This window comes from Calonectris borealis, chromosome 29 (genome assembly GCF_964195595.1).
Source record: "Calonectris borealis chromosome 29, bCalBor7.hap1.2, whole genome shotgun sequence".
In the NCBI taxonomy this organism is placed as follows: domain Eukaryota; kingdom Metazoa; phylum Chordata; class Aves; order Procellariiformes; family Procellariidae; genus Calonectris; species Calonectris borealis.
Genome location: NC_134340.1, coordinates 3,550,640 through 3,564,524, shown reverse-complemented (window position 1 = coordinate 3,564,524; position 13,885 = coordinate 3,550,640). Strand labels below are relative to the sequence as shown.

Here is a 13,885-nt window from a genome sequence, read left to right as displayed (position 1 = left end):
CGCGCCGGCTCGTCCCGTCCCGCCTTGCTGCGAGCACTTGGCAGCTGCCCAGGGGTTCTGCATTTTTTCCGGTACACTTGTGTGCTCATTAGCTGGTAAACCACCGAAATAAGCTTTCCGGGCGGTTTGCGTGTGATACTCTCTACGAGCAACCGTGAAATTCGCTTTTGAGATTATAAATGAATAAAAAAAAAAAAAATCTGCTAAAAACCCTCCCCAAGAGGCTAGAAAATATCTGAAGGGAATTTTTCCGGGGCTGGTGCTCAAATCCTATCGGAAAAGATTACACCGAAAAAATCCTCCTGGCTTTTGCAAAGCTCCTGCAAGTTTGCAAACTATTCCTGGGGCAAATTTGCAAGTTATTGATGGAGGTTCGTGAGCTGCGGCTGACGAGGGGCTGTGCCCACCCAGCTCCCATCCTGCAGACTCTCACAATTTTCCCTTTTCTTTTGGTTTTTAACTCATTTGCAGACAGTGGTTTTGGCAAAGCGGCATTTCAGCGCCTTGCCGGTGAGGATCCATCTGCAAAAGAAAGGGAGAAGCGGCGTTATTAAACCTCATTTTGTGTTTGAGGAGGTGTGGAGCAAAAGAAAAAAAAAAGCTTTGGGATTTTTTAGCTCCCCTGGGCGAGACCGGGCGGGTGGTGCTGGGCACCGGTGCCAGCGACGGCAAAACGTCGTCCCTCCGACTCGGAAAATGAAATATTTCATGTCTAACCCAACCTTGCACCCAATTTCAAGGTTTTTCGAAGCAGCCGGGCTGCTTCTGGGCTGCTCCTGCCCTGCAAAGGGCTGGGGTTCAGGCTGGGGAGCTGTGGCGCTCCCCTAAAAAGGGGGTTTTGGGGGGTTTTGGGTGTTCCCCGCTCGTGCTGCCGACACCTGGACGAGGTTCACCCTTGGCTTTTGGGCGGCCCGCGCTGGGGGGAAGCTCCAGGCGGGAGCCCGGGGCTGCGGCAGCGCTTGCACCGCCACCAGCAGCCAAAAGTGCATTTTCTCACCAGCCTGGGAGGGTTTTTGCCCCCCACCGTGAAACTCCGGAGGAAATTTTGAATCCGAGGGGTGTTGGGTTTTGACCAGAGCAGCGTTTCACCGCTATAAATAAACAGATATATGTCACGCCGGGGGCTGAGGAAGCAATTTTACCTCCCGGCTGGGTCTCACGGGTGGGTGTGTGGGCGGCTGGGGGAGGCGAGGGGAGAGCCGGGGCAAAGGGGCTGCGACGGGGGGGTCACCTCCGTCTGCGGAGCAGGGTGGTCAGCTGGAGCAGGAGGAGGAGGGAGGCGCAGGGCATCCTTCTGCCGAGGGGGGAGAGGAGAGTTAATAGAGGGGGGAGAGGGGGGTTTGGTCCCTCTGGAGAGCCGGGCATCCCCTGAAACGGGGTCAGGGCTGAGCATCCCCCAAAATGGGGGGGTTGGGGCCAAGCATCCCTCGAAATGGGGGGGTCAGGGCTGTGCAAGGGGGGACGGGCAGGTTTAAAGCCTTTCAGCGCAGGGGGGGATCCCAGCGAGGAGATGGGGGTGGCGAGGGATTTCCAAAATGCGTCTTCACGAGGAAGAGTTGGAATGTAGGGATTTCCTAAATGAGGAAAGGCTGGAAGAACTGGGATGCAGGGGGTGGATGGAGGCCGGGATCTGCAGTGGGGGAGGCGGATGGACCAAGTACCCTCCCCGGGTCCTTTACTGATGGCAACGCTGAGGGTCCTGCCCGTGCCGCTCCCCGGGGCCGTGCACGCCCCAGCCCCGTCCCACCGCTCGGCCGAGACCCAGGTGATGCTCCGGGCGCTGCGGACGCCGTGCTCGTCCACGGCCGCCGCCGTCCTCCCCGCCGGGCTGCCAGCGCACGGTGTCCCAGCCCCGAGGGAGGTGGCAGAGCAGGGGGACACTGGCTGGGGGCTGCCTGGGCTCCTCTGCATCGACGGGCACCAGGATGGAGAGCTGGGGCTCGGTGGCATCTAAAGAGCGAAACTGGGTGCCGGCGGGGGGGGCACAGACCTGCCTGGGGATGTCCCCAGCCACCGTGCGACCTGCCGGGCACTCACCGGTGACAACGAGCCTGGTCCCGTCCCCAAACGGGGGGTAGAAGGTGGAGGAGCTGCAGTGATAAACCCCGAGTCCTCCCTCTGCACGGGGCCGGTGGCGAGGGAAAAATTCCACCATGTTTCCCTCCTCCCCAAGTGTTTTCCCAGCGGAGAGGAGTAATCCGAGCTCTGGTAAATCCAGTACAAAGTGCCGTCCGGCTTCTCCTTGTACCAGTTGGCGAGGGTGCCGTGGTCGTCCAGGATGCGACGGCTCAGCTCCGCCGTCTCTCCGGGGAGCACCCAGAGCTGCCCCGGGCTTTGCTGGACCCATCTCCCCTCTGCCGAGACCCCTCCTGCACGGGGGGGAGTTGGGATTTTTTTATACTTCAGGCTTTCCGATAGATTGCATTAAAAATGTTTTGGGGTAAAGAAACCCACATCAGCAAATCTCACCCGGGTCGGGAGGATCCCGCGGGGGGATTTCCGGAACGGGCACGTGCCTGGCAGGAGCAGCAGGAGGGTCCCCAGGGCCCGAGGACACGTTGGCCAAAAAACCTTTTGCCGGGGAGATTTTTTTTCTCTCCGTCCGGGGAGATTTTCTCTCCCCTGCCAGGCTGGGGGGCTGGGGGGCTCTGACGGAGGGGGGGGGGTTGGCAGCCGCATGCCCCGGGGCTGCTCAGAGGAGGCACCCCAGGAGCTGGCCCTGCCCCAGCTGGGATGGGGGGGGTCCCCGTCGCATCCCTTCCCCCCACCGTGGGGTTTTCCAGCCTCGGGTGATGGAAATCGGAGGTTTTGCCACCCGTCCCCTGCCAAGGGGACCCTTTTGGGCTGGGTTTAGTGCAGGGTGATGCTGATGTTGAGGGTCCCAGGGATCAGCACGTCCTCCAGCTTGGGGGTTATTTGGGGTTTGGGGGTCCGGGGCGGGCAGGAGAGGGGGAATTTGGGGAGGGAATTTGGGGAGGGATCTGTGCGCCCTGGTCTCGCTTGCAAAATGGGATTTTAATTCCAGCTCTGAGTTGCGATGAGGGTTTTCCTCCCCGTGCCCCTCTCCCCGAGGAGCCCTGGGCTTCGTCGGCCGCTGGTTTTTCTGCTCTCCAAGGCAAACGTTTTACTCGCTCTTGGTCTTTGGGCCGGATTTCCCCAAACTCCCACGTGGGAGCTGCCGGGAATTGCCCCTGGAACACGGCATCGGCCGATGGGAGGAGTGTATAAAATTAATTCAATTATATTCTATATTCTTCTGCTTTTCTGCAGCAGCCGGAGGCTTTGCTCAAGCTGGAGGCAGCTGCGGTCGGCCTCGCCGCTGTATTTTGTCACTTCAATGGGGTTTATTGACACCAAACCCCTTCTCCCCCCCAGCAATGGGGCTTTGCGATGTTTTTTGGTGCCGGTTTGGCCGAGGGCCCCGCATGCCGAACCGCAGCAGGAAAGGTGGTGGCAGGGCTGGGGGGCTGGGAATGGCTTCGTGGGTTTTAGTCCCTTTAAAGGGTGTTTTGGGGTGGTGGGGGACGGCTGGGGATGGTGGGGGGAGACTTCATCAAACGCTGCCAGGAATTGCCCAAAACCCAGCAGCAGCGATGGCATTTGTGTGATTTCCGTGTGTTTGGGACTGAGCCGGGGTCGGGAGGGTGAACCCAGCCCCAGTCTGCTCCCGACCGGGGCCACCTCCGTCCCCCAGTGTCCCCAAAATGCTTAACCCCCCCCTAATTTTCCCAAACCAGGGCCTGGCCGCCCTTCCCCAGCCCCGACCCTGCCACCCACCCAGGCAGAGCCACAGCAGCCCCGCGGGGGCCAGCGAGCCCCCGGCTACCATCCGTGGCCGGCACCGCGATGGGGGGGCCAGCTCCTCCGCGGGGCTGAGCCTTTCTGCAGAGTTGCCACCACTGCTGAAACTGCGGGGCCCCGGCCAGCGACACCCCCCAACCTGCCGGCTTCGTCACTGGGGACGCGGCGGCCGCTCGGCCACGTGCCGCATCCCGGAGCACCCCCGGCAGGAGGAGGGTGCTGGGGGTGGGATGCCACCGGCCACCCTCGCCCCCCAGTTTTGAAGCCTCTGAGCAAAATTTGGGGTTTTTTTGAGCATCATGGGGGAATAAACCCACCCGGGTGATGCTCTGAGCCGAAGGGGTGCTGAACCCCCCTCCAAAACCTCCGCAATGGAGAGAAAATCGTTTCTGGATGCAAAACCCGGGCGAGATGCTGCAGGTCCTGAGCCGGGCGCTGCCTGGGACCAGACTTGGGGGGTGAGCGGGGAGGCAGCGTCCCTCTGCTCGGGGACCGCAGGCAGCAGGGGATGGCCGCAGCCCCGCTGCTGCCAGACGGGGGAATTGGGGGTGCGAGGGCGGCTCTGACGGCATCATTGCCCGCAGCGACATCTGACCTACGCCCAGCTGAGCTTCGCCGCCCCGGGAAGGCCCGCGCCGTGACCCGCAGCCGGACGCGGTGACAACCCCAACCCCGGAGCTTGTCCCTCCATGCCCGAAAACCCCCGGCATCACCGTGGGACCCCCCCGGGGCGCTGGGGCTGCCCTTTGCAGTGGATGATGAAATCCCGGAGGATGCAATAAAGAGCTTTGCCAGCGGCCTGGGGCGACGGCGCAGTGGGCCCAGCGTGTCCCCCAGCCCAGGCACTGTCCCCAGGTCAGGGGGTGTCCGGGGGGGCTGCACGGCTCCTTCGCCGGGGGGGATTTTGGGGTGCAGAGGGGCTTCCCCCCCCCCCCCAACCAGGAGCATCCCCGGAGCTGGTCCTACCCCCCCCACGCCCGCAGCGCGGCGCGGCCTCCCGCCGCCAGGCGGCGCTGTCACAGGCCCGTGGACTACAGCTCCCGGCGTGCCCCGCGCGGCCCCGCCCCGCCCGGCCCCGCCCCGCCGCCATGGGGGCCGCCGTCTTCTTCGGCTGCGCCGGTATCGCCTTCGGGCCGGCGCTCGCCCTCGTTCTCCTGACGGTGGCGGCGGAACCGCTGCGGGTCATCGTCCTGGTGGCGGGGTGAGCCCGGGGGGGCCCGAGGGGCCTTTGGGGGGGGCCGAGGGGGGCTTTAGGGCGGGCCTGGGGGGCCTGTGGTGCCGGGAGGGCGGCTGAGGGGGCCGTTGTGGGGCAGCTGGGGGGGCGGAGAGCATTGGGGGGGCAGTCGGGGGGTCAGAGAGCAGTGAGGGGGGCTGAGGGGGCAGTTTGGGGGGTCAGAGAGCAGTGAGGGGGGTGAGGGGGCAGGTGGGGGGTCAGAGAGCAGTGAGGGGGGCCGAGGGGGCAGTTTGGGGGGTCAGAGAGCAGTGAGGGGGGTGAGGGGGCAGTTTGGGGGGTCAGAGAGCAGTGAGGGGGGCTGAGGGGGCAGTTTGGGGGGTCAGAGAGCAGTGAGGGGGGCTGAGGGGGCAGTTGGGGGGTCAGAGAGCAGTGAGGGGGTTGAGGGGGCAGTTTGGGGGGTCAGAGAGCATTGAGGGGGCAGTTTGAGGGTCCGAGAGCATTGAGGGGGGCTGAGGGGGCAGTTGGGGGGTCAGAGAGCAGTGAGGGGGTTGAGAGGGCAATTTGGGGGGTCAGAGAGCAGTGAGGGGGGCTGAGGGGGCAGTTGGGGGGGTCAGAGAACATTGAGGGGGGTGAGAGGGCAATTTGGGGGGTCAGAGAGCATTGAGGGGGGTGAGAGGGCAATTTGGGGGGTCAGAGAAGATTGAGGGGGGGCTGAGGGGGCAGTCGAGGAGGTCTGGGGTGGGGGCAGTTCTGGGGTGGCTGGGGGAGTCTGGGGGCAGGCTGTGGCTGGGGGGGCCCCGAGGAGGGTTTGGGAAATCGCCTGCGCAGGTGGATGAGGCCGTGGATTTGGAGGGGCTGGGAGGGGCTGTCGCCATACCGGGGTCCCCTCGCTCTGGGGTCTCCCAATACTCGGCTCCGCCGGCTTAAAGACGACGTCCCAGCCGAGGCAAAACACCCGGAGGCTGCGGCCTCCTCTCCGCCCGAGCTCAGTGACCCCAGCTTTCCTCCGAGCAGGTCGTCGTGGCTCTGAGAAGAGAAAGGAGGATTTCAGCTTCTGAATCCGTTTGGTTTTCAGCCACACGCTTCCTCGGCGTGCCCTCCTCACGTGGCAACGACCAACGCCGAAAACTTCCCCCGCTGAACGCGTGACCCGGAGCCCAGGCAAACCAAGCTTGGCACATGTTCGCTGCCTGATTCTGAGCTCCAGAGCGTGAGCTTGCTGTTCCTCTCTCCCCAGGGCGTTTTTTTGGCTGGTGTCGCTGCTCCTGGCATCTCTGATCTGGTTCATTTCGGTTCATCTCAGCGACCGGGAGGACGCCAAGCTGCAGTACGGCCTCCTCATCTTCGGGGCTGCCGTCTCCGTCCTGCTGCAGGAGGCTTTCAGATTCGCCTACTTCAAGCTGCTGAAGTACGAGCCCGTGGGGCCGGGTGATTTGTTCTGGTAGCTCCGGTCGGTGCCCGACCTCCGCTTTTTCTCCAGGGAACCCCACAAAGTATCTTCCTCGTTAAATCCTGGGAGAAAGCTGTTCCTCCTCGCCCGGGGCTCGTTTATAACCATCCCTTCCCCTCTCCTGCGTGACGAGGCCCCTGTTCCGAACTAGCCGCTCACGCTTTCTCTCCCGCCCGAGCAGGAAAGCGGACGAAGGCCTGGCGACGATCAGCGAGGACGGCCGGTCCCCCATCTCCCTCAGGCAGATGGCTTACGGTGAGCACAAACCCGGGCAGGGCTTGGGTTCTCCCCGACCTCCCCGCGCTCTTCCGGAGCTGCCTGGCAGCGGGATGCTCGGCTATCGGAGTCCGGCGGCGGTGTTGATGAGCCTGCCGGGCGAACGCAGCCTTCCCGGTTCTCTTTCCTGCTCTCCTGCCGTTCCCTGGGCCCAGGCGCTGAGTCCGGGGCTCACGGTGGAGGTAGCACGGCCACGGTCGCTCGTGGCTGACTCCCTTCTCCTTCCACAGTCTCGGGCCTGTCCTTCGGCATCATCAGCGGTGTGTTTTCCGTCATTAACATCCTGGCAGACTCCATCGGGCCGGGCATCGTCGGGATCCACGGGGACTCGCCGTACTACTTCATTACGTCCGGTGAGGCTGGGGGCCGCGGGACGTGGGCTGGTGCCCGGGGTGCTGAGGAGGAGGAAGGTGGCGGCGAGGTCTGAAGGGGTCTGTGTCGTCCTCTTTCCCCAGCGTTCCTCACCATGGCCCTCGTCTTGCTCCACACCTTCTGGGGAGTGATTTTCTTCGACGCCTGCGAAAAACGTCGCTACTGGTGCCTGGGGCTGGTGGTTGCCAGTCACCTCCTCACCTCGGGGCTGGTGAGTTTGATGAGCCGCAGCCGACCGGGCTCGTGCAGAAAGCTGTCCCCAAAGTACAGCGGTGGTGGCTGTCATCGGGGAGGGGGACGCGGGGACGCCCGCCGCGGCTTCAGCCTCCCTAAATCCCCGCCTGTGAGCTGTGGGGCGAGTCACAGCCCCCTTGGGCCCCTCCCGCCCAGCGAGCGCTTGGGGGAAGGAGGGTTAAGGAGGGACTGGGGACGGGCGGGGGATTAGCCGCTAAGCTCCGGGTGGGAAACCGCGCGGCAGTTTTAAGCCAGGCTTACCGGAGCTCTGCTCGGAGAGCCTGGCTCCCCTTCCCCCCCCACGGCTGTTTTGGGGGGGCTGTGGGGGCGACTGGCAGGCGGTGACGTCCCTAACACGGCTCTCTCTGTCCCCCAGACGTTCCTGAACCCCTGGTACGAGGCCAGCCTGGTCCCCATCTTCATCATCACCCTCTGCACGGGCCTCTGGGCCTTCTTCACCGCGGGGGGCTCCTTCCGCAACGTCCTCAAGTGCCTCTCCTGTAAGGGGGGGGCTGGGCAGGCAGGGGCGCGCGACGGGGGGGGCCACCGCTGCGATACGGGGGCTTTTCTGGTGGGTCTCTGTCCCCTTTTGGGGAGGGGGGGACGCGACGGGGGGCCCAGAGCTGCTGAGATGGGGGCAGGACGGATCTCGCCTGCAACCATCGCCCTTTCGTTGAACGGGGGGGGGGGGCCGCGTCTCCTGGCTAACGGGGGCTCCCCCAAAACAACCCTGCTCCCCCCACGCTCACCCTCCCCCTCCTTTCCGCCCCCCCAGGTAAGCAGGAGGACGACAGCAGGGTGATGATGTACTCAGCGCTGCAGGTGCCTTTCGAGGACTGAGGGCGGCCGCAGCCCTGCCTGCCCCCGCCGTACCCAAGTGCCCTCTCCGCGGCAGCTGGAAGGTCGCGACGCTGCCCTCGCCTCTGCGGTTTGTTCCGCTGCCGCCCGGCCGAGCCCTGGCCCGTCTCCGTGGCGCAGAGGCGGCTCCGTACCCCGTCCCGCTCCAGAGGGGATTTTTGGGGTCCGACCAGTGCTCGTGGGTGCCCCGTTAGCTTCGTTAGTGACTTCCGTTAGACTTTTTTCCCCACAGGGTGAGCGCGGGGAAGGCGGGAGGGGAGCCGGGCGCCCTGTGGTGCGGCCAGGCTTGCGGGGCTCGGGGCAGGACCCCCCTTCCCTCGCATTTCCCCCTCGCAGGGACCCCCGGGAGGGCCCTGCCCTCGGTGCGGCCCCAGCCGGGCGCAGCGTGCTGCCGACCCCGGCCTCTGCGGAAGCGGGGTGATGCTCTCGGGGCGGGGGGGTTGCTCTGCCCCGCTCACCCCCTTTCTGCTCCCCGCCGGGTTTTGTCTGGGGGCGCTCGTTACCCTGCTGCGCAACTTGGGGTGGGGGGTAAATTATTTTTTTGATTCAGAGTAAAACCCTTTTAATAGAGCGACGGGTACCACGGCACCGAGGCGACTTCTGTGATGGGGACGGGGTGAGGTGGGGGGGGGAGAGGGCTCTGCTCCCCGCCGTCTTGCTCTGCTCCCCGCCCCTGTCGAGGCTTTGGGGGGAGCACCCTGCTGTCCTGGTTTCTCGGGGCTGACAGGATCCGTCCCCGAGGCCCCTCGGCGAACACCCCCCTTCCCTCCCCAGCAAAGAGCCGCCGGCGCCGTGGGGGGGGAAGGGGCTTTATTTCCAGTGGGGCCGGGGCAGGAGCTGCCGCCGCCGTGGGGCTGAGCCCCAGCCGGCTCCTCTGGCACGGGCGGAGGGCTGGGGGGCTGCGGGGGCCCCTCACAGCCCCGCCCGGGGCGGGGTTCAAGGGTGGGGGCCGTCGTCGGAGGGGGCGCGGCGGGAGGAGGCTTTGAACACGACGTCCTGCTCCTGCGCCCTCCTCGCTCTGCCTCGGGGGGGGGGGAGAAGGGCTGAGGTGAGAGCGACCCTCCCCGGGGGGGTCCGGACCCTCCCATTTGGGGGTCCAGGCCCCCGATTGTGGGGGGTCCCTCCTCGGGGCCTCTCACCGCATCCTCTTGGCCGCGAAATGGACGGCGAGGAAGACGCCGAGGCAGCCGGAGACGGCGCCAAAGACGATGGCGATGACTTCACCTGCGTGACGCCGCAGAGGGCTCAGGGGGGACGGGACGGGGGGGGCGTGAACCCCCATCCCAGCCCCCCCCGGCCAGGCCGTACCTCTCGAATACCCCTCGGGCCCTGCAAGGGAAGAGCCGGGGCTCAGTGCCGCAGCCTGGCACCCAGCTGGGGCTCCGGCAGCCGTTTTGGGGGTACGGGGGGCCCTTCCCACCCCCGCCTCAGGCCAGCTCTCACCCCTGGGGAAGGACGACAGCACCCGCCGCTGGTTGAGCTCCTGCGGGACCCGAAAATTATCCACCAGGCGCTGGGGCTCGGGCTCGGCCGCTGCCGTCGCATAAAGGGTTCCCTGGAGCTGCTCCAGCTGAAATGATGGCGGGGGGGAGGAGTGCTGGGGCTCCCCCCCCCCCCATCCCCCCAAAACCAGGGGTTTTCACCCCAAAAGCGGGTCCTACCTGGGCCAGGCTGATGCGGACGGGCTGCTGGAAGAGGGTCCAGAGGACGCCCTGGAAGCAGGGGGGGGTGGTGAGGGACCCGTTGTAGCGGTAGTAGAGGTCCAGGCGCGGGGGCAGCAGGTCCTGGACGCTGAAGGAGGGGATGGCCGTCGTCTGCCCTGGGGGGCGAGCAGTTGGGGGGTGCAGGGTGAGGAGTTTGGGGTCCCCCCGCCGCCGCCGCTGCTGCTGTCTCCCCGAGCTACCCCCTCGCTCGCACGCCGGTCGCTCACCTGCGTAGCGGATGCTCCCGAGATGGCTCAGGATGTTGTCGTAGGCGGGGTGGGGGTCAGCACCCACCTGGGGGGAGCGAGGAGGAGGGTGGTCAGGGCTGGGGGGGGGGGGTTGGGGTGGCGGTGGGGGGGTGCGTGGGGGTCCGCGTACCTCCAGCAGGACACCGAGCACGGCCAGCCCACCCGCGTGGTGCTGCGCCTCGCTGGCATTGGGGTAGCGCTCCGCGTCGTAGTGCACCACGTGCATCTGGGGGCAGAGCGGCTCCGCGCGGGGGGGGCAAAGCAGGGACCTCCCTCCCCCCCAACCCGCGACCCCCCAGGCTGGTGTCCCCCATTCACCCCCTTTTCCCTGCCTGGTTCCCAGACCCGATCCCGCACCGCTGCCTGCACCCATCCCGGCACCTTCCGCGGCGTCTGGACCCTCTGCCAGCACCCGGACCTGCTCCTGCACCCCTTCCCCGGTCCTGTCACCCGGTCCTGTGCCGGTTCCTGCACCTAGACCCGTTCCTGCTCCCATTTCCCACCCCGGTTTCCCTTTCCTGCACCCAGTTCCCATGCCCGGACCCCTTTCCCCTGCCCTTCCCCATGCATTCTCCCATGCCTGCACCCAATTCCTGCACCCAGACCCATTCCTGCACCCATTCCCGTGCCGGTTCCTGCACCCAGACCCTTTCCCGCACCATTCCTGTACTGTTTCCCGCACCCATCCTGCCCCCAGACCCATTTCCCACCCCGGTTTCCCTTTCCTGCACCCAGTTCCCATGCCCGGACCCCTTTCCCCTGCCCCCAGACCCATTTCCCACCCCTCTTTCCCTGCCCGCTTCCTGTGCCTGGACCCGTTTCCTGCACCAGGACCCCATTCCCATTCCCCGCACCCATTTCCCGCACCCAGCCCCCTCCCTGTACCCATTTCCCACCCCCAGACCCATTTCCCACCCCCATTTCTCTGCCCGTTTCCTGTGCCTGGACCTGTTTCCCATTCCCTGCACCCGATTCCTGCACCCAGGCTCCTTCCTGCACCCATTCTCCTGCCAGTTCCTGCAACCTGCCGCATTCCCACACCCATTTCCCACCCCCAGCCCCATTCCCACCCCCATTCCCGTGCCATTTCCCACCCCCAGCCCCATTCCCATCCCCATTCCTATGCTGGGACCCCTTTCCCGTTCCCTGCACCCAATTCCTGCACCCAGACCCTTTCTCGCACCCCTTCCAGTGCCATTTCCCACCCTCAGCCCCATTCCCGCACCCATTTCCCACCCCCAGCCCCATTCCCACCCCCATTCCCGTGCCATTTCCCACCCCCAGCCCCATTCCCAGGCCGGATCCCCCTTTGACACCCCCCCCCTTGGCACCCCCAACCTTGGGCTCTCCCCGTTACCTCGGCGGGGGCGCGGCGGCCGTCCAGGAGGTGTTCGGCACCGCCGGCGCGGCCGGGCCGGCCCCAGTGGAAGTGGAGCTGAGCGGCGGCGAAGCTGCGGGGCAGCCCCAGCAGCCGCAGGGAGGGCGGCAGCGCCAGCACCGCTGCGGGGGGGACGCTGAGCGGGGGCTGCGACCCCCCCCCAAACCCCCCCAGGCCCCCCCCAGGCGCCCGCTCACCGGTGTGGCCGTTGTTGGCGAGGGTGAAGGCCGGCGTGCCGGGGCGGTGGTAGCCCACGGGGCGGACGGGCGGCAACGAGGGGTCCGGCTGCGCCCACCGCGTCCGGATGTCGATGGGTGACTGGGCTCGGCCCCCGCACGCCGGGTGCCCCTCGGGCCAGTGCTGCTGCCCGTGGGGGCCTGGGGGGGGGACCCCCACCCCGGCTTGGGGGTGCTGCTTTACCCAGCAACGGCCCCGTTGACCCAAAATGCCCTGGTTTTGCCCCAAACGAGGACACGGGACATTCCCAATGCGCTCGTTAATCTTCTGGGGACATTTTTTCCGGCCGGGGGAGCGGGGACAAAGCTGATCCCGGGGGGGCGGGGGGGGGACCCGTGGGGTCCCCGTGGGCCCGGTGGGATGGGGCTTAGCCGGGATTTGGCCGGGGCCGGATCCTAATTGGATTTGGCAGCCGGAGCGGGGCCGGAGCCTTACGTAAAGGAGCACAATGGGAGCATTGGAGCGAGGGGGACCCGGGGCGAGGGGGGGGCAGCACCCATCCACCTCCCGCCCATCTTAGGGGACCCAGGTGTCCGGGGGGGCATGGGGGTTGTCACCCATCCATCTCCCTCCCATTTGGGGGGACCCAGGTATCAGGGAGCTGGGTGGGGGCTGCACCCATCCAACCCCCTCTCATCTTTGGGCACCCAGGTGTCTGGGCAGGGGGGGCGTGGGGGGCCCCTCACCCATCCACCTCCTTCCCATGTGGGGGACCCAGGTGCCCGGGAGTGGGGTGGGGGGTATGGGGAGGCTGCACCCATCCATCTCCCGCCCATTTTGGGGGACCCAGGTGTCCCGGGGGGGGTTGGGGGCTGCACCCATCCATCTCCCTCCCATTTGGGGGGACCCGGGTGTCTGGGGGGGATATGGAGGGACCCAGGCGCCAGGGAGTGGGATGGGAGCATGGGGGGCTGTCACCCATCCAACCCCCTCCCATCTTAGGGGACCCAGGTGTCTGGGACTGGGGTGGGGGGCATGGGGGGCTGCACCCATCCATCTCCCTCCCATTCGGGGGGACCCAGGTGTCTGTGGGTGGGGTGGGGTCACCCATCCAACCCCTCCTTTCTGGGGGGACCCAGGTGATGCCCCTCGGCTCCGGGGTGTGTGGGGCGGTGGATTCGGGGTGTGGGGGCAAGCGGGGGGTCCCTGGGTGGGGTCCCCACTCACCCTCATACGCCCAGTGGGGACCTGTGGGGGGAAGCAGAAGCGTTGGGGGCTGGGGGGGGGTCCTGGGGGGCCGGGGCTCTGGTGGGTGCCCCCAGCCCTTCCCCAGGGACTCCTGTGGGTGCTGACGGCTGCACCCCAAAGCGGGTCCCGCTCCTGGGTGCCGGGAATTGGGGTGAATGCCTGAAGGACTGGGGGGACACTCACCGGCGGGCAGGGCGGGGGCCAGGCCCCCCAGCAGCAGCAGGGCACGCAGCATGGCGGGGGGGGACAGGGGGCCGCCGGCCCGGCCTTAAATACCCACCCGGGACGGGCCCCCCCGGGGGGACGGGGAGGGATGGAGGGGCCATCCCCGGGGCGGGGGGGCGGGGGGGGCTGTGGGGCTTTGGAGGGGGAGCTGTGGGTGCTGTGGGGCTTTGGGGGTGCTGTGGGTGCTGTGGGATCGGGGCCTTGGGGGGACCGTGGGTGCTGCGGGGCTTGGGGGGGGGTGGGTGCTGTGGGATGGGGGCCTTGGGGGGCCTCTGGGTGCTGTGGGGCTGTGGGATGGGGGCCTTGGGGGGACTGTGGGTGCTATGGGGCTCGGGGGGGGCTGTGGGTGCTGTGGGATGGGGACCTTGGGGGGGCCTGTGGGTGCTGCGGGGCTGTGGGCGCTGGGGGACCCGTGGGGCGGGGGGCCATGGGGGGGCCCTGGGGCGGGGGCGGACCCTGCACAAGCTCCCCTAACCCCGCCCCCTCTCCCAGCCCCGCTCCCCTAACCACGCCCCCGCATCCAGCTCCGCCCACTCTCCTCCCCCCCCCCCTCCCCCGCGGCGGGGGCGCGCGCCCAGGACACCCCGCCCCGCGTGCGCTCCCGTGCGCGCGCTGACGTCACACAGTTGCGTGCCCCGCTCCCGCGCGCCCCGCCCCCACGTGGGGGCCCACGCGCCTGCCCTCCCGGATTATGTAACGGCGCCGAGGCCAGGCCGCCCCCTCCCCCCGCCATTGGCCGCG

The 13,885-nt window shown here is 67.1% G+C and overlaps 2 protein-coding genes and 1 pseudogene across 2 annotated transcripts; 1 reads left to right on the top strand and 2 right to left on the bottom strand.

Moving 5' to 3' along the window:
• Positions 1 to 461: 461 nt before the first annotated feature.
• On the bottom strand, positions 462 to 3,829 carry LOC142094104 (uncharacterized; annotated as a pseudogene).
• Positions 3,830 to 4,874: 1,045 nt separating this feature from the next.
• Positions 4,875 to 8,753, top strand: APH1A (aph-1A gamma-secretase subunit). Its single transcript, XM_075175874.1, has 7 exons — positions 4,875 to 5,002; positions 6,213 to 6,383; positions 6,607 to 6,680; positions 6,932 to 7,054; positions 7,157 to 7,284; positions 7,684 to 7,807; positions 8,083 to 8,753. Exons 1-7 carry the CDS (start codon positions 4,890 to 4,892, stop codon positions 8,145 to 8,147), a joined length of 798 nt encoding a protein of 265 aa, XP_075031975.1. The 5' UTR covers positions 4,875 to 4,889; the 3' UTR covers positions 8,148 to 8,753.
• Positions 8,754 to 8,971: 218 nt separating this feature from the next.
• Positions 8,972 to 13,877, bottom strand: CA14 (carbonic anhydrase 14). Its single transcript, XM_075175941.1, has 11 exons — positions 13,817 to 13,877; positions 12,899 to 12,919; positions 11,692 to 11,871; positions 11,474 to 11,616; positions 10,247 to 10,342; positions 10,096 to 10,162; positions 9,827 to 9,984; positions 9,609 to 9,735; positions 9,474 to 9,494; positions 9,305 to 9,389; positions 8,972 to 9,183 (listed from the first exon to the last, which is right to left on the bottom strand). The coding sequence occupies exons 1-11, from the start codon at positions 13,875 to 13,877 to the stop codon at positions 9,102 to 9,104; spliced, it is 1,041 nt and encodes a 346-aa protein (XP_075032042.1). The 3' UTR covers positions 8,972 to 9,101.
• Positions 13,878 to 13,885: the final 8 nt, after the last annotated feature.